At 34.3% G+C, this 19037-nt stretch overlaps 1 protein-coding gene across 5 annotated transcripts in view; it reads right to left on the reverse strand.

Annotated features, from left to right (window-relative positions):
* The window catches only part of LOC127946992 (membrane-associated guanylate kinase, WW and PDZ domain-containing protein 2-like), an 87906-nt gene that overhangs the window by 28496 nt on the left and 40373 nt on the right, over positions 1–19037 (reverse strand). For all 5 annotated transcript variants that reach the window (XM_052543860.1, XM_052543862.1, XM_052543859.1 and 2 more), the window contains exons 3-6: positions 6783–6902; positions 5036–5251; positions 3339–3558; positions 2247–2326 (exon numbers count right to left, since the gene is read on the reverse strand). In XM_052543860.1, coding sequence (XP_052399820.1) covers positions 2247–2326; positions 3339–3558; positions 5036–5251; positions 6783–6902 — 636 coding nt within the window. The remainder of the gene's footprint in view (positions 1–2246; positions 2327–3338; positions 3559–5035; positions 5252–6782; positions 6903–19037) is intronic.

Below are 19037 nucleotides of genomic sequence, written 5' to 3' on the forward strand. Positions count from 1 at the left end.
TGTGAAACTTATGTAGTAAATAAATGCAATGTGTTCAAAACACAGATTAAAGTAGTTTAATTTTTCGGTTCTTTTTTATTGTGATAATTTTGGCTCACATTTAACAAAAACCCACCAATTCACTCAACAATCTCAACAAATTAGAATATGGTGACATGCCAATCTACTAATCGATTTAGAACACCTGGAAAGGTTTCCTGAGCCTTCAAAATGGTCTCTCAGTTTGATTCACTCTGATACACCATCATGCTGATCTAGCAGTCAGAAGACTGCTGATCTGACAGTTGTCCAGAAGACAATCATTGACCCCCTTCACAAGGAGGGTAAGCCACAAACATTCATTGCCAAAGAAGCTGGCTGTTCACAGAGTGCTGTATCCAAGCATGTTAACAGAAAGTTGAGTGGAAGGAAAAAGTGTGGAAGAAAAAGATGCACAACCAACCAAGAGAACCGAACCCTTATGAGGATTGTCAAGCAAAATCGATTCAAGAATTTGAGTGAACTTCACAAGGAATGGACTGAGGCTGGGGTCAAGGCACACAGACGTGTCAAGGAATTTGGCTACAGTTGTCTCTTGTTAAGCCACTCCTTAAATCACAGACAACGTCAGAGGCGTCTTTCCTGGGCTAAGGAGAAGAAGAAGAAGAACTGGACTGTTGTCATTGGTCCAAAGTCCTCTTTTCAGATGAGAGCAGGTTTTATATTTCATTTGGAAACCAAGGTCTTAGAGTCTGGAGGAAGGGTGGAGAAGTTCATGGCCCAAGTTGCTTGAAGTCAAGTGTTAAGTTTCCACAGTCTGTGATGTTTTGGGGTGCAATGTCATCTGTTGGTGTTGGTCCATTGTGTTTTTTGAAAACCAAAGTCAATGCACCCGTTTACAATGACATTTTGGAGCACTTCATGCTTCCTTCTGCTGACCAGCTTTTTGAAGATGCTGATTTCATTTTTTCCAGCAGGATTTGGCTCCTGCTCACACTACCAAAAGCACCAAAGGTTGGTTAAATTACCATCATGTTAGTGTGCTTGACTGGCCAGCAAACTCACCAGACCTGAACCCCATAGAGAATCTATGGGCTATTGTCAAGAGAAAAATGGGAAACAAGAGACCTTAAAATGCAGATGAGCTGAAGGTCACTGTCAAAGAAATCTGAGCTTCCAGACCATCTCAGCAGTGCCACAAACTGATCACCTCCATGCCACGCTGAATTGAGGAAGTAATTAAAGCAAATGGAGCCCCAACCAAGTATTGAGTACATGTACAGTAAATGAACATACTTCCCAGAAGGCCAACAATTAACTATTTTTTTTATTGGTCTTATGAAGTATTCTAATTTGTTGAGATAGTGAATTGCTGGGTTTTTGTTAAATGTGAGCCAAAATCATCACAATTTAAAGAAAAAGTACTTAAACTACAGTCTGTGTGCACTGAATTTATTTAATACACAAGTTTCACAATTTGAGTCATAAAAATTTACTGAAAATAATTTACTGAGATGCAACTGTACTTAAAGGATAGGTGAATGAATGAACAACAAATGAATAGGGAATGGATGGATGGATAGATAAATGACTAAACAAAAAAAAAAGATTTAACAAGCAAAATTAATGGAGGATAGACATTTAAAGGACTGGTGAATTAACTCACAAACAAATGAATAGAGGATGGAAGAATGGATGGATGGATGAATGAATGAACACACAAATTAATGAATAAAGGACCAATGGCTTAATGGATGATTAGAAATGAAATGAAATGCAATGTATATATGTATGGGGGGATAGATAAATAGATGAATGGGTGGATGAATTGACTAAACAACTGAACATATTATTGAACAAGCAAACAAATGAATGGAAGATAGATGCTTAACAGACAAATGGATGAACACACAAATGAATGGCTATATAGATTGGTGACTTTATGGATAGTTGGATAGATGGTTGAATGAACAAAAGAAATGTACAGATGAACGAATAAACAAATAAACTTATACAGCAATGCTGAAAAAAACCTGTTATTTATAAATATAGCATGCAAACATGAGTCAAAAGTTTGTTATTCTGTATGTTCCATGAAACCAGAGCACAATCTGATCGTGTTCTGACATCACAAACAAACCCACAAGATGAAAACCTCCCCCTCAGATTTCACGTTCCAATCTTTCAGAGGGAGGACACAAGTAGAGCTCACGACTTCCAAAGTCTCCAACACACTCGCACATGTGGTAACACACTCAAACACTCACCATCTTCCTCACACTCCTCTGGGGGCTTGGCTTTCTTTGCTAGTCGAGGGTCGAGCCATGACGTTGTTTTGGTATTGTGACTGAAAAGAACAAATATTGCAACAATTAACAGTATGTATAATACAGTTTAGCTACCATGATACAAATCAAAACCGTTTTTATGTGTGTTATGTCTGCCAAATGTTGGTACAAGCTTCAAGCTTTGAAATGTAAAACATTCTAGACTAGATATCCCAGAAGGCCTCAGTCACAGTAGCAGGGGTTTTCTCCAGTTAACACAATGACAATCAATAGTTTTATCAAGTCCCTTGTTTTTCATTAAGGACAGATGGTGGGGAGAGGAACATCTCTTGCTCCTAAGAATCATATTTATACTGATTCATTCATTCTTCATCATGATTCATAGCTCAGCTAAATCCAATGTGTCAGTTCATCACTAAAATGTTCATTTAAATCCAAAGTTCCAAAGAGTTCAAATCTGTCCTTCTAGCATTAAACATTTAGTAACACTTTACAATAAGGTCCCATTAGTTACCATAACATATTTACTAACATTAACAATGAGCTAAACATTTATTATTCCTCAGTATTTATTAATCTTTGTTAATGTTAGTTTAGTTCAAATTAACTCAGGTGCATTAAATAATATGAACAGATAAAAATTTGTACAATTGCCTTTGATTGAAATATTGAAAAATATATGAAAATATTAATTTACAATTATTATTTGCATATTAATCAAATTATTCATATAAATGCATTTATATTTTATAAATTTAAATGAAGTAATTTTACATCAATAAAAATTAATTAATCAGTTGAAAGAACTTAAACTGAATATCTTCAAAATTATAAAATATATATATATATAATTTTAATGACTCTACTTTTCCATCCCTACCATATGCTGAAGTTCTGAAATGCAAAATGCAATAAACTGAACTGAACTGAACTGAGTGAGCTCAATACAGCATGCATAAATAATTCAGCCGTCTGTAACGGTCTGTAAAAGAGGACACTGCAACAGGTAGCGCTCCATATGTTCACCACCTCTTTTATTATGAAGTGTGCTTTGAAGTGCACTTCACTCACTCTATGAAGTAAACTTCTCCTTTCTCAGTGTAGGCCATCTCCCAGTTATCTGGCAAAGGGCCCAGTTCCTCATTGTCCTGCGAGTCTTGTGGGGACTTGGGGGCGTCTCCTTCCTCCTCAGGGGCATCTGTGGTGGTGAGGGTGGGGGTCTCGGGTGGGCATGGCTGGATGGGCACGTCTCCCGAAGCATCAGTACTCTTGTCCTCATGTTCGCTCGATTCTGTGTGGGAAAACAAAATAAATCAGTGTCGAGCATGACCTTCTGACTGAGAGACATATTTGACAGTAGAGTGTTATAAAGGATTGGACAAAGAGATACAGGTCCATAAAAAAAAAGGAGTGACAAGGATTGTCAAAATGAACTCTTTTTATCACATGATTAATTCGTTTTTTTTTTTTTTTTTTACTCCTCTACATTTATTAAATTAAAATGTTAAAATGTTTTTAGACTGCATCCAAACAGGCTACAAATGTTTATACAATTGTGCAAAAGGCACTTTATATCAGGGACAAACTGACATTCTGCACACATTAAAGGGATTGGACTGCTGAGGACTGCTTAACCTGCTTTCTGATTGTTTGGGGCATACGGAAAAAAAGCTGGTGCAGAGAAGAAAATGTGAGCACTACCATCAGTCCTGTGTCATGTCAACAGAAGAGCATCTGACAAAAATATCTACTGAACACTGAAGCAGCATGAATTTTAGAAAATTCATATTTTTCTCATTCTCAAAACTTTTGGCCATGGCTATATGTGCTAAATACTAAACTATGTACTAATCCATATATATATATATATATATATATATATATATATATATATATATATATATATATATATATATATATATATATATATATATATATATATATGTACTAAATTGCAAATTAATCATTACAAATGTTACACACAAACACACACAGGTTTCAAAGGAAATCATAATAAAGCATATTTTAGTTTACCATAAATGCTCGTCAATACATTCATCAATACACTTATTCCAAAGACAATTTAAAGTAATTATGAAATTGCATATAAATATGTACTTAAGCCATACTCAAGTGGATAAAAAAAAAGAAATTAAAGTTCAGCTAACTGATTTTAATATACATTTAAACTATAATAAATTCTCAAATCATTGCAGTTAACCAGCAATTAAGTGTCCAAAAACATTACATTCAGTATTTAATATTCTTTTGGAGATATGATTTCCTTAATAAGGACTCTTCTAAGGAGAATGCTAAAGGGTACGACTTTTTCACAATGGAACACAGATGAGGAGAAACTGATTGTTGAAGTCCCCCAAATGTCATTTGGAGAAACATCACAGAACTTCTGAAATGTTCAAGGAAATCTCTGTGTGCCATTTTATATTAAAACATATATTAAAATGATTAAATTAACAGTAATAAGCAGTTCCATATTATTCTGTTACACTAGTAGATTAAATGAATAAATATAAATGTTTTGCGTTTGGAAAAATGCCTTGATTATTTCTAACTAATATCAGCAGCTTTTCTAAAATCGGCTCAGTATGATTCAAAACCTCATCTTGGAGTTATGTAACAACTGAACAGTTTAAATAAAGCATCATCCTCTGGTCTGAAACGTCTTTCATTAGAAACGAGTCGTAGAGGTCATAATTGACTCGGTTGGGTCAGTTTAAACCGTCTCAGTAACCGTGGGGGGTCTTAACCTGGTGTGATGGCGATGCCGTTGCCATTGATGACGGGGCTCTCTTCCTCCTCCTCTTCTGGCGGCTCAATGCTGTCCTTCTCCATGTTGCTGACGGACTTATTTCTCTTCCTTTTTCCCTCTGCACTGGGTCGGGCACCGGGCAAGAGTTGGTCCGTCACATTAAACAGCATCGGCGTGGGTTCGGCAGGAGGCTTTGGCGTGCCATAGAAGTTATCTAGAAACAACAGAAAACACATTTGTGGGACTTATGCTTTCATAGCTACTAAGTCTGACTTGAAGTAACTTTTCAATCATGTTTTCAATGACTTTGCTGGAGTTATTTTTTTTTTTTCGGTGTGATGTTTCCTCGTTCACCGGCAACTCAATCGTTTCATTCAAGATTGAAAAGAAATCATGTGTATCCAGGGAAATCTGTTTAATGATTAAAAACGGAGCTCCTGTGTGGTTACAGCACAGGCTCCAGGAATTCATTTGGAGTCTATGGGGATGGAAACAGAAGAGGTGAAGCTCATAGATTCAGTTAAATTACAGCCTGTGTCCCAGAATTCCTATATATTGTGCTGATTTCTATTTACATATCCCATTCAATTAAAAACAGCTGTTTTTACTGTGTTGATGTGAACCATGATTCGTTTGCTAGCTATTGTTAGTCAGAGACAGATGGTACATTCAGGGAAGCATTTAATTGGACAAAATGCATACACAATTTTTCTTCTTTCCTCATCAAGGCTGCATAATTCTATTTTTCTATTTTCATATTTTTTTTCATTCCTGTGTATTTTCAACATCATTCCTCCAGTCTTCAGTGTCACATGATCCTTCAGAAATCAAGGAAGATTTCTTCTTCTTAGTAATGTTAAAAACAATTAATATTTGAGAAGAAACTAAATAATTTCAGCAATCTTTGACGAATAGAAAGTTGAAAAAAAATGCATTTATTTGTTTAACAGAAACACAGGACACTAGCATAAACGTGATATCAAAGCTAATAAATAATGTTGCACTCATTTTGATTTTATTCAGTATTAGGAATACAGTGATAATACAATTCTAACCATTAAAAAACTGATTAAAAAAATGACTGATGTTAAAAATAGATTTTAAATAAATGAAAAAAATTGCTACAAGTGAAGCTTCACTTCAATTTATATTATTATGGATACTGAATATTCATTTTGGATCTTGCTGAAGATTACATTGAAAAGTGTTATTAAATTAAGATTAACTTCAAAAGAATATTAGACGACTGTGAAGTTGATTTAAGAATAAGGGAAAAATCACTCTAATATTCACTGATAACTGATATGATTCCCATTAAATGTACTTTATCGAAACTATAAAACTCAACATTTCTTCACTGACATATGGAGAATATAAGAACGTCCAAAATCATTTCTCAGCTGTTTTAGAGTCAATATAAAGTTATTCTCAAAGCGTTTGTCACTGAAGCTGTGCCGCACAGAGTCATGGGAAGGATCTTCCTCGCCTCATGAAGAGAAAAGCAACCTGTGTCAGAAAGTAGTTCACACACCTCAGTGTCGGCTCTCAAGAGACCAAACTGCACTAGTTCTGAATACCTCTGCTCAATGTCAAAGCAATACGTGCTCCTTCTTGCAGTAAAATAAAGCAAATTTAAGGAAATGTATATTCCGGGCCTCAGTGGTGGAACAGGCGTGATATAAGCTTTACTGCGAGAGGTAATCATTTATTGAGATGCAGGAGCTTTAACAGTGTATTTCGCTTACCTTCGTATGTTCCACTTTCTAACAAAGCCCCACTTTTCTCTAATTCCATAAACCGCTCAATGCTCACAAAGTTGTAGTCCACACCTGGGACCTCCCCCTCTTTGGGCTGTCTCGTTGTGCCTGCAGAAAAAAAAAAACACATCATGTCTGTTAGAATATTTAAGCTATTCACAAGACTAATCAAAATACAGCATTACAGAAACATAACCTCATAGTATGGTAAAAGCAAATACTGAGAGCTCTCGGACTAAATCTAAAATATCTTAAACTGTGTTCCAAAGATAAAAGGAGATCTTACGGGTTCGGAACAACATGAAGGGTGAGTTATTAATGACATAATTTTAATATTTGTGTGAACTAACCCTTTAAGACTAATCATTTATGAGTAGCGCCAGTGTTTATAACATTACAAAATATTTCCAATTGAAAAACAAAAACCCAAAAACAAATCCATGTTTTTATTCTATTTTCAAGTTCCATATTGACTGTTTATGTAAATTGGGTGCATAATTAATGCATTAACTGAGTCTTCTGAGGGCAATCGAACATTCTTAAGAAATCAGGTGGGATTTGCAAGACGCGTACTTAGCAATGATATCCTAATCCAGTCCCTTGAGCTCTCAACCAAATCATCTCTGATTTCACAAAAATCTTAGTCTGGAAAAAAAATCCATCCAGCTTTGAGCTTGTGAACTTCCCAGTGAGAGGAAAAAGTCCATCACTGACGTTTGCTTTTGCAGATTGGCTTTAAAGGGTTAGTTCGCCCAAAAATGAAAATTCTCTCATTAATCCCTCATCCTCGTGTCGTTCCAAAACCGTAAGACCTTCATTCATCTTCAGAACACAAATGAAGATATTTCCGATGAAATCCGAGAGCTTTCTGACCCTGCACAGACAGCAACATAACTACCACATTCACGGCCCAGAAAGGAAGTGAGGACATCGATAAAATAGTGACATCAGTGGGTCAAAAGTAATGTCATGAAGCTATGAGAATACTTTTTGTGCACAAAGAACAAAAAAATACAACTAATTAATTAACGACAGAATTAAAATTTCTGTGTCCACATGATGGATGACCTTTCCATCATGACAATGCAATGACCAATAATCAGGTGAAACAGACATTTATTATTCAATGCCCAGGGGACAATACTTGAGCATGTGAACCATTAAAATATGAACATGACTAAATCAAAAAAATAATTTCACGTTTCTGTGAAAAATGACAAATGAGGGCAGTTTTATTTAATTTAGCATTCTTATTAATTCTGGCAATTCAAAGAACAATTTAAGATTAATCAGGTGGGTAATTAATAACGAGATTTGATTTTCTTTCACAGCGCAAGTACAGATATAAAGTACGGGTTAATGATGAGGTTAATGATCAATAATAACAGTCAGCTTGTAACTAAGGAGACATAAATTATGAAATGCTGCTGAGAAAATCAGAAACATTCAGAATCACACACACTCACATACATAAATATATATATGGCCAGCTAAAACTCATCCAACTTAAGAAAATGATTAGCCTGCCGCTAGCAAGCAACTAATTGAACAGAACAGAGATTCAGTCACCTTTTGCTGGTCTGACTCAGGATGGGGAACTGACACGAGCCGGATTTGAACTCATATCACCCGCACAAGCAGCACATGCTGTACCCCGGGCCACGTCTCTGACTAAAGCAGATCTTAAAAATCAATCCCAACAGATTTTTAGCTTCTACATATTTGCTTATATAATGTGGAAGGCTTTCAAGCCAGTGCTGATAAAAGCATCTGCCTATATCGGTCTGGTTTTTTCGGGGCACACTTAAATAACACTTTTCTTCTATGATGTCAAGGAGCTCATTTCAGATTCAGAAGACAGATATGCATTACCTCGGATCGGGAAATCAAAGGTTGGAGTGTATTTCTGGGCTAGTGTGAACTCTTTGAACAAGAAAAGTCCATTTTGATTTTAGGGCTAAAATGACAGACCATATGTGCAACTCTGAGGAGTGAAGGTACAGCTGAATAATGAAAGTAAGACGAAACTTATATTTTTACTAAGTGAGAGAGCAAGAGAGAGAGAGAGAGAGAGGCTGGGAATGAGAGATGAGTGCATCACACACAGCTTATGTAATATGCAGACAGCAGTGGCACATTGTGGTCTAGAACATTTAAATATTCAAGAAAATTCACCTGAACATCATTTCACCAGCGATGGGTCTAAATATAGCACCTGTGAATTTATTTACAAATTCAGTGGCTCCCCTGAGATGACGGTTTAATGTCGAGAATATATTTTGTGCATAAGCCTTACCAAGCAACAGGCCTTTTTTGAACTGTCAAATATTGTAGCATGATAACATTAATACAATACAAATAATAATTATGACTACAACCACCTACTGTAGCAATGCACTAAAACAACCTTAGTAACCATATTTACAACCAAAAACTTTGAGAATTCCCGAGCACTGATGGAAATTTTACGTAGGGAAGCACAACTATTTTTTAAGGAAAATAAATAAATAGAAATAAATATTAGGGCTGTCAAATTGATTAATCGTGAGATATATATATATATATATATATATATATATATATATATATATATATATATATATATATATATATAAACAGAACAATACAACGATACGATAGAACGATAGATAGAACAACAGATACAGTAAAGCATATCATGTACTTATCCATCTGATTCTGTGACATTACAGATTTGTGTGGATCATCTCAGAAATGTAAGGGCCTCTACGGAGGAGTGATTTCATAGTTCTGACAATGCGCTTTTACATGTCCAGGGAAACAGGATGCGCTGACAGAGGCAATTCAAATGTGCAAATTCCTGCATCTGTATGCTGACAAAGGGCTAAACATGACACAGAGGAAATTACACGGAAGCTTTGCTGATATTCATATGCATCATTAATATTTATAATCTTAATAATCAGGTGGAAATAATGTACAGCTCTCTCCTTAAAGTATTTGTGGCGGGATCTCTTTCTTGTGATCTGATCAAATCTTATCAGTTTACAACATCCAGAAAACACTACGCAATACATTGACTCATTTAATTAAACTAAATTGATTCAATCAAAAGGAAAGTGTTCTATGATTAAAATAAGGCTGTTTCTTAATGGTCATGTGAATATTTTTTTTTCCATTATATTTATATACTTCTCCTTTTCCAGATAGTATGTTAACACAACTATAGATAGGTTTTATTGCTCTATGCAGAAGATATGCAAAATATTATATGCAAATATTTTCAAAGTGAACAAACTAAAAAAAGAAAACTAAACCAAACTAGTCAAACAGGATGCAAAATTTGAAAAATAAAATAATAAATATTGATAAAGATAAAAAACAAATAACAATGCTAATTGTTAAATGTTAAAGAAAACAAAGTAAAAAAAAAAATCAATGTTTATTGTTAAATGTTAAAGAAAACAAACAAATAACAATGTTTATTGTTAAATGTAAAAAAAAGTAAAAAAAAAAAAGGTTAATTGTTAAACAGGGCTCTGAAAACAAAACAAAAAAACCTGAAACGAACAAAAAAAATTTAAATATTAAAGAACAAAAACAAACAAATCTAGTAAAAACAAATGTTAATTGTTAAATATTAAAGAAAATAAAGTAAAAAAAACAAACAAATAATTTAAACTGTTAAATGTTAAAGAAAAAGTAAAAACAAATAATGTTAATTGTTAAACATTAAATAAACGAATAAAGTAAAAAACAAATAACAATGTTAATTGTTAAATGACAGATGTAAAAGAAAACAAATAAATGAAGTAAATGAACAAATAAAAAAAATAATTTAATAAAAGGAAAGAAGGAAAGAAGGAAGGAAGAAAGGAAGAAAGAAACCTGTCTGAAAACAGTATTTGTTCTTTTTTGGGGTCCTGCTAGTGGCAAAGAAATTACACACTTCGCCTCAAAAAACTTTGATCATATTACAAAATATATTTGATGCGAAATGACATCATCAGCATCAAATATGGTGGGCTCTGATCTGTCTTGGCTAATACATCTGTTCAGATGACTACCTGAAGAGCCCTGATTAAATACATCCATGGGGTAAATCTGATTAAACCAGGGCATAGAAACTGGCTTAGTTTCTCTCTCTCCGCTCACTCTCATGTGATTATGGCTGATGTGATTATGAGAAGTGATGAGAGAAAATTGTGTCCAGCTTTACCTGTTTTCATTTCTCTGGTTGATTACCTCCTTATATCATCTTCATCTTCCTGTGAAACAATCTCCATGTGAAACAATCTTTCAGGTATGACTGTTTTGCACATGCACAGGCTCCTGTTTCAATTCCCTATCAAAGCAAATCAACTGCAAAGACACAAAAGGCACCTCTGCCTCTCAGAGCGCTGCTCTGGCTTTACTTCACAGTTCCCAGCCACAGCAGCTCATTCTTAGCCTCTCGCTGTCTCCATTCATCTCCTCAGATATTCTCTGCTTTAAAGTAGTCAGCAGCATCTCTTTGGATCATTTGGATTGCGAGTCACATACCCACCTGCTAAACAAAGCCTTGACAACTGATGCTCCAGACAGACAAGAATCAGATCAACAACAGCGTACATAACCATATTCACAGAGATCAATCAGTGATGCAGCAAAATATACCTAAACCAAAAAATATCTATTTGCCATTAACATTCTATAGTAATTAAAGTATAATATTCAGTATTGTTTATTACCAATTATTTTACCAATGTTTCCTTTTGAATAATAAAGACTTCCTAAAAAGGAATCCAAATTTCTGGAAATTTTGGAACTGAACTTTAAAAAGTCATTAATAAACATCTACAGTGCAGTCTGACACAGTAAGATTGACTCAACCAATGCCGTGAGTTTGAGACTGGACTAAAGTCTAACTTCCTTGCAAATAAATCTGTTAGTAACCAATTTAACAGATCAAATATCAAGAGAGAAAAAACCTACTGCCCCACCAAACAGCAGAGAGACTCGAAGTTCTCTAAGTTGAAAAAGGTGAAACAGGTAAGCTAATGAAAAGAATCGAGTGTTGAAATCTATTTCCAGTCAGCACAAATGAAATGGCTCTCTGTGGGTTGAAGCTGGATGAAGTCTGACACAGAGGCCCTGCCCTTGTGTGCCATCTGTGGAAGCGTTTGAGGCATTGATGAGTGCCGGGGGTGAAGGGTTGAAATTTGCCTGTAATGGCCTGCAGCCTCACTGACACTCAGTGACGGGGGGGGGTCGTGTTCCCTCTAATCTCCGGTCAGTCCAACCTTGAAGCCCAGTGCCACTCTGTGCACTGAATCACTAATGTCTGAATGGAGGTAAACAGCTCTCAGGGTGAGTACAGGTGAAGGTATATGAGAGATACTGGGGCACTGGATTGAATGAGTCTATATGGGACAACCCAGGTGATCTGGCCAGCAAACACAAGGCACTGCGCTTTTAAACACGATGCAGGAACAGCCCCTCAATCATGGCTATACATTGAAACCTTCTGAGTGATTAACCCTGTGATTCATCACTTCGTAGGTGGACCGTAATGGATTGAATGCCATCAAATGCCTTCAGAAAACCAAGGAAAATAAGGTGAACTTTCACTTGGAGGAGGAAACAAACATTTGACTAAAAAACTCCCAAAGTAGCAGCATTATACACATGTGGTCGAAATCTAACATTTCATTGGAGAATTTAAAATGGGGGGAAATAACATTACGAAATAAATGTTTTTCTCACATACACATTGGACACAATAAATCATCCCTCTTTTATTCAACACTTTTTAAAACCTCCATTTTCCAAAATAGATTAGGAGTTTTCTCCTATAATGCCTGATGAGGTTAGAGAACACCTGATCAGAGATCAGAGACCATTCCTTCATCCAGAATCACTCCAGACCCTTCAGATGGTGCTGCTTCTCTTCGGTTCACACTCATTTTCTGTAGGGTTCAGGTCAGAGGACTGGAATGGCCAAAGCAGAAGCTTGGTTTTGTGGCCAGTGACCCCATTTTGTGTTCTTGTTTTTTGTAAAGGGTTAGTTCACCCGAGAATGAAAATTCGTCCAGTTATATTAAAAATTGTCCTTGCTCTTCCAAGTCTTTCAATGGGGGTAAACAGGGGTGTGTGTTGTCAACAGTTCAGAAGACTCGAAATAAAGGGCGAGCATCTGTAATAAAACGTCTCTCACACTGAATAAAGACCCCCCCGTAGCGAATCCATGCGTTTTTGTAAGATATATATTCAGATTTCAAACATAATAAACACGTTTTTTCTCACTTCTGCTGACTGTGGGAACCGGAAGATGTGCAAGCAGATAGTTTGTCAGCGCTGAGTGGTTAGTGAAGATGAAAACGGAAAATGTACAATTAAAAACTGGTAAAAAAAAAAAAAAAAAAAAACAATATTAAATATCAATGCTATTTATAAAAAAAATAATTAATAAATAACGAATTACAATGCTAACAATTATGTGTTATTGTTTTATTATTATTCATAGTAGTATTAGTGTAAGTATTTATAATAATAATAAAAAAAAAAAACAATAATAATAACAATTATAATTATTAATAATAATAATAATAATAAGAATAGATTTAATTGTAGGAATACTCACTGCAGTAACTGTCATTTTGAGGAACAATTCAATCAGATCAAATGAAAATCACAGTTAATTGGAAAACCAATACATTTCCTAAACCCAACCAGCAGGTCACAAACTGGTGATCCAACAAATCACAGTTTCTACTGGCTTTCACATCCATCATGTCAGCTTGTATAACTGATCTTCTGATGTCCATGTGCTGACCTGTGAGAGAAGCGCTTGAAGGATGGCAGTAAACAGAAAACGCTTCAGGAATATATTTGCGTCAGAGAATCAGTTCAACCTAGGGCTTTAAAACAGAGGGTCAGACGTGGCAGCGAGCTACTAACTGTGACTAACACGGTCATGCTTTAATGCATTTCATGCTGCTAGTGCTGCACTGCAAAAATAACACTTTTCTTAATCAATATTTTTGACAGTCTACAGCGAGGAAAAACAAACATAATCACAACAAGATCAAGTGCATATGCTTTAAAGTTAAGAAGGTTGGTGCATACACAATAAATGCAGCTGTACAATAAATGTTATATTTATTTATGATTTTTAAGGGTTTATTGGCCCTCAACTAAACTGAAAGTTAAATGAAGTAGTATATATTAGGAATGCACAATACTGTAATTAATACTAATTACAGTAGTTGCATAATAAGATTATATATCTTCAATATAATATTTCTGTTGCATTTTAATTAGATTTTGATTATATAAATATAATTTAATTATATAATAAAAATTCAATTAAAAGCTTACTAAGAAATAAACTATATTTAGGGATGAATTTATTGATCAAAAGTGACAGTAAATATATTGATAATATTACAAAACAAAATTAAATAACATTCCGTGTTGTTAAAATGAACTTTCTATTAAAATAAAAAAAATTAACCATATTAAGTATACACAACCATTTTCAAAATTAATTATATTTTTTTTTAGCAGAAATCATCATATTAGAACAAAAAAAAAAAAAATTAAAGTGTAAATAATTTTACATTCTCCAAATACATTTCTCAAAATTAATTGTTTATTATTTGATGAATTATTAACAATTAATTAAAAATGCACTTTTTACAGATATTTTTACTGGAAAACAAAAAAATATTTTTTTGCAGATTATCACAATGGTTTGCATTTGTCAGTATCAACCTACACTGGCATATTGTGTAAAAGCTGACACATCACAAATTAGCACACACACACACACACAAAATCTCTTTTATTCACCTCTCGTGCAAAACAAGAATTTATAGTCCCCATCTCATATACGTTCAAAAAGGCGTAAATAATCCCAAACCTCAATGCTTTCATTTTGATTTATGCCTGGGCTGAGCAGATCCAGCACCAGTGTCTATTGGCTGTATCACAGAGTCCCATCACTAACTGAGTGCACTGCCTGGCTGCCACGAAGGATGAGGAGACTCATACATCAGGGTGACGTCGGGGGAGGCTGCGGCCGGGGGAGAGACAGAGCCCCTGGTGGATTGAAAGGCCATTTAATAGTTTCGTTCTGTCACCCAGCACAGCCATAAGCCGCTTCAGCCCTGACAAGCTCACCCCAACCAAAGCGCTGCGAGTTTGTGTTGAACAGCGCTTGTTTAGACTCCGATACCAGTCCTTTTTGATATTTAGGGTGTCGCATCATAACGGGATGCTTAATTACTCTGATTTCCCACGTATGTATAAAGTGAAGCAGCGACGACAGCTCAAAACGCTCTCTGTCTGTACCGTGAGTCATCTGTAAACAGCACGGATGTTATGTTATTGACTTTTACCGGAAGCTGGAATCTCTGCAAACTGGGGGAGATCTGAAAGTGGGCGAACGGTTTTTCTTTTTTTTTTTGAAAATCCAACAATCTCGCAGTGGGAGGGTTTCCGATAAACCTGTTTAGCATAGCTCCAGCAGCAGGCTGGGGACGCCACTTCAACCGCATGTAACTGACTCCGTTTCTGGGTTTCTATATAGAGTATTTCCTTTGAAAGTGGCTGTACAGTATAAAACATCTCTCTGGAGCTGCCTTGACTATTAATTCAACATCAAATTTGATTTACGTGATGAAAAGTATCACACTGACATCCAAATGAGGATTATTTTATATAGGACAGAATACATGAGGAGAAGACTAGAAATGCCACTTGAACATGTAACAAAATAATGAATTATCAATTTAATTATTCAAGCATAATTTGACAAATTGATGAATTAACAAGCGCGCGTACACACACATATATTAAAAATGGTTTGACACCATTTTAAAATGTAGTTAAATATAGCAATAAAATATAAATAAATCTTTTAATGCCATCTTAGCATCTTAAACTATTTAATTCTTGTTTTATTTAGAAATGATTTATTAATGGACATTTAAGAAACAGTTTAATTTATGCTTTAAAATGTGATTAAATAACAACTATTAATTTGAATTAATTCAATCCATTTTAAAATATAGTTAGATATAAGAATAAAATAAATTAACTTCTTTTATCAAAATTTACATTATATTTATTAAATTTACTAAACATAAGACATCTCATGCTTTATTTATTTATAACTATTTATTTATTGTTTTACATTTACATAAATATTTATTTTCATATTAGACACATTTCAAACAATTTCATTCATGTTTTATTTTTTAAATGTAACATTTACAAACAGTTCAATTGCTTTAAAATGTAGTTAAATACAACAAAATAAGATAAAACTGTTTACAATCACACATGCATAGATAATTCACGCTTCATTGAGTTTGTAAAAATAAAAATGATTTATTCATTTATTATTTTATTTTCCATTTGTGAGAAAGAGATTACTTACATTTTGTTTGATTTATTAAGTTAATATATTTCTACATTTTATGTATAGACTAAGGTTAAACATAATAAATCATGTGGTTAAACATAATAAATCAGTTCTCAATGTCTAGTAAACTCTAACAATATTCTGTTTGTATTATTAAATTGATTGATTCCCACATTATTTTCAGCTGGCACTCCTAATGCTCCATAAACTCAAACCCAGAAGTGTAGTGAGAAGCTGCTTATAAACTGTAGTTATAAACTCAGTAAATCTGGATTCAGTCAAACGTCATATCAAATAACTGCATTTCGCTTCATAAAAACCAATACTGCAAAACACTATTAATAAACAGTTTAATGGTGCATTTCCAACATGTTTTCTTTTCTAGCTCAGTGTTTTTTTCATATTTCAGCGCAATGTCTTCAGTCATCATTTTCCAATGTGTACAGTGAAGAATAATGAGTTATTTGAATAGTCAGCTCCCTGAAACATCAAAGGACGTCATGCAGTAATGATACTCCGATTGCTACAATTGCTCTTCCAGCATTATGAACCAAAACAAGACTGTCAATCAAACAGCTGGAGTCTATGAGCACATCAAAGCTGATCTGAGGAAACAAGCAGCAGACACAGAGAAGGCTTGTGATGCTCTGTCATCCATTTTTTAGTAGAACACATTAAATAAACCCAGGCACGAACAGAATAATCAATATTTCAAACCAACACAAGATCTCTCCCATGTTGAGATGATGTCTATAGATGTTCCTCATGAGCTGGAATGTGTTAAATTACAAATGTTATTAATGAATATATTTACATATAATATCTACTAATACTCTATTATTTTATAAAGTTTTTTTTTAAATAGGTCTAATATGCAGTTAAAAAGATTAAAAACATTATTGAATAAATTACTTTTAATATGCAAAAATAATAAAACATGAATTAGATGTCAATTTCTTTTGTCAATTTGAATAAAAAATATTTTATATTACATTTTAAAACGTCTTAAACGTTTTAAATGTCGATTAATAAAGTAACTTTCAAATGAACAAATAAAATGTATTAAATAGTTTGAAATGTGTGAAATATATATTTATATAAAACAAACATAAATACAATCACATTTTCTCATATGAATGTTAAAACTACTTAAATGGAGCATATTTTCCTTATAGTCTATTCATTACATGCAATTGAATAAAATAACAAAACTGTAAAAGTGAATTACTATGAATAAATGAAAAAAAAGAATATTTTAATTATATATATATATATATATATATATATATATATATATATATATATATATATATATATATATATATATATATATATGTGTGTGTGTGTGTGTGTGTGTGTGTGTGTGTGTGTGTGTGTGTAACATTTATTTTTGTATTACACATTATTTAAAAAAATTATATAATTATATAATTTTATTATATAGTCACTGGGGTATATTTGTAGCAATAGCCTATATATATATATATATATATATATATATATATACACACACACACAATTTTATTTTTTATAATATGTGTAATACAATAATTCATTTTATGTGTATAATATGTATGCACATTTCTTAAATTACATTTATGAGAATACATTTGAGCTAAGAACAGGCTATTTGATTTAAAGGGGGGGTGAAATGCTTGTTTTCACTCAATATCCTGTTAATCTTAAGTACCTATAGAGTAGTACTGCATCCTTCATAACTCCAAAAAGTCTTTAGTTTTATTATATTTATAAGAGAAAGATAGTCTGTACCGATTTTTCCCGGAAAAACACCACCGGCTGGAGGCGTGACGTGTGGGCGGAGCTAAAGAATCACGAGCGCGAGTAGGCTTTTGCGTTGAGAGCGTTTGGAAGCTGTGACATTACCGTGAGGAAAAAACCAACCAAAACAAACCATGGCTAACAGTCAGATTCAGCCTTTATTTATGATCCAGAATCAGATCCTGAGGCTGAAATTTAACAAGAGCAGCATCAGCAACGACTACAGCAGAACGTCTCTATGTGGTATGTACTGAAACTGTATATATTTGCTTAGCGGTTTTGGAAAATGACTAAGTTCCACTTTATGTCGTCTTTTTTTTTTTTTTTTTTTTTTTTTAAGCTGTACATGTGGAAAGTGCAGTTTGATGACATCACATCGCATGTTGTTTACTTGATGTGCTTACGCACCGATAGCTAAGTTAACAACACAGAGATATTTGAAGCAGTTTTACTCACCGCATGCGGTTCCAACACACGATCGTGACCCTTTTTCGTTGGGACTGCATTATCCTTTAGAAATAAACGATGTGCAAATCCGGCATCAAACTGGGCCTTGTTTGTAAAACAAGCATCTTCGAAATGCAGGGAACAAACAAAAACACTTGCACAACTCTGTTGATGCTCTGTAAAAATAAACTCAATCCACTGGTCCCTTAATGCTGTTTTTTCTTTGGTAATCTGTGCAGGGTTGTCTTGCCCTGGCAACCAAAGACACACTTCTTTTGTGACTTTTCGCGACGCTCTCGCTCTGATCAGTGAATGTCTGTGCTCTCATTGCTCTGCTATACAGGAGCGCGCGCTCTTCCGGCAGAAGTGCCTTAGGACCCATATAAGGAAATTCCGCTCCATCTAACGTCACACAGAGCCATACTCGAAAAAAACTTTCCGAAACTTGTGACAAACCGGAAGAGGTTTTTTTGGAACAGAAATACTCCTTCAAACGTACAACTTAATTTTTGAAACTTTGTCCATGTTTAGCATGGGAATCCAACTCTTTAACAGTGTAAAAAACTCAGTATGCATGAAATAGCATTTCACCCCCCCCCCCCCCCCTTTAACTAAGGGCCATAGGTTGT

This window comes from Carassius gibelio, chromosome A25 (assembly GCF_023724105.1).
Source record: "Carassius gibelio isolate Cgi1373 ecotype wild population from Czech Republic chromosome A25, carGib1.2-hapl.c, whole genome shotgun sequence".
Classification (NCBI taxonomy): domain Eukaryota; kingdom Metazoa; phylum Chordata; class Actinopteri; order Cypriniformes; family Cyprinidae; genus Carassius; species Carassius gibelio.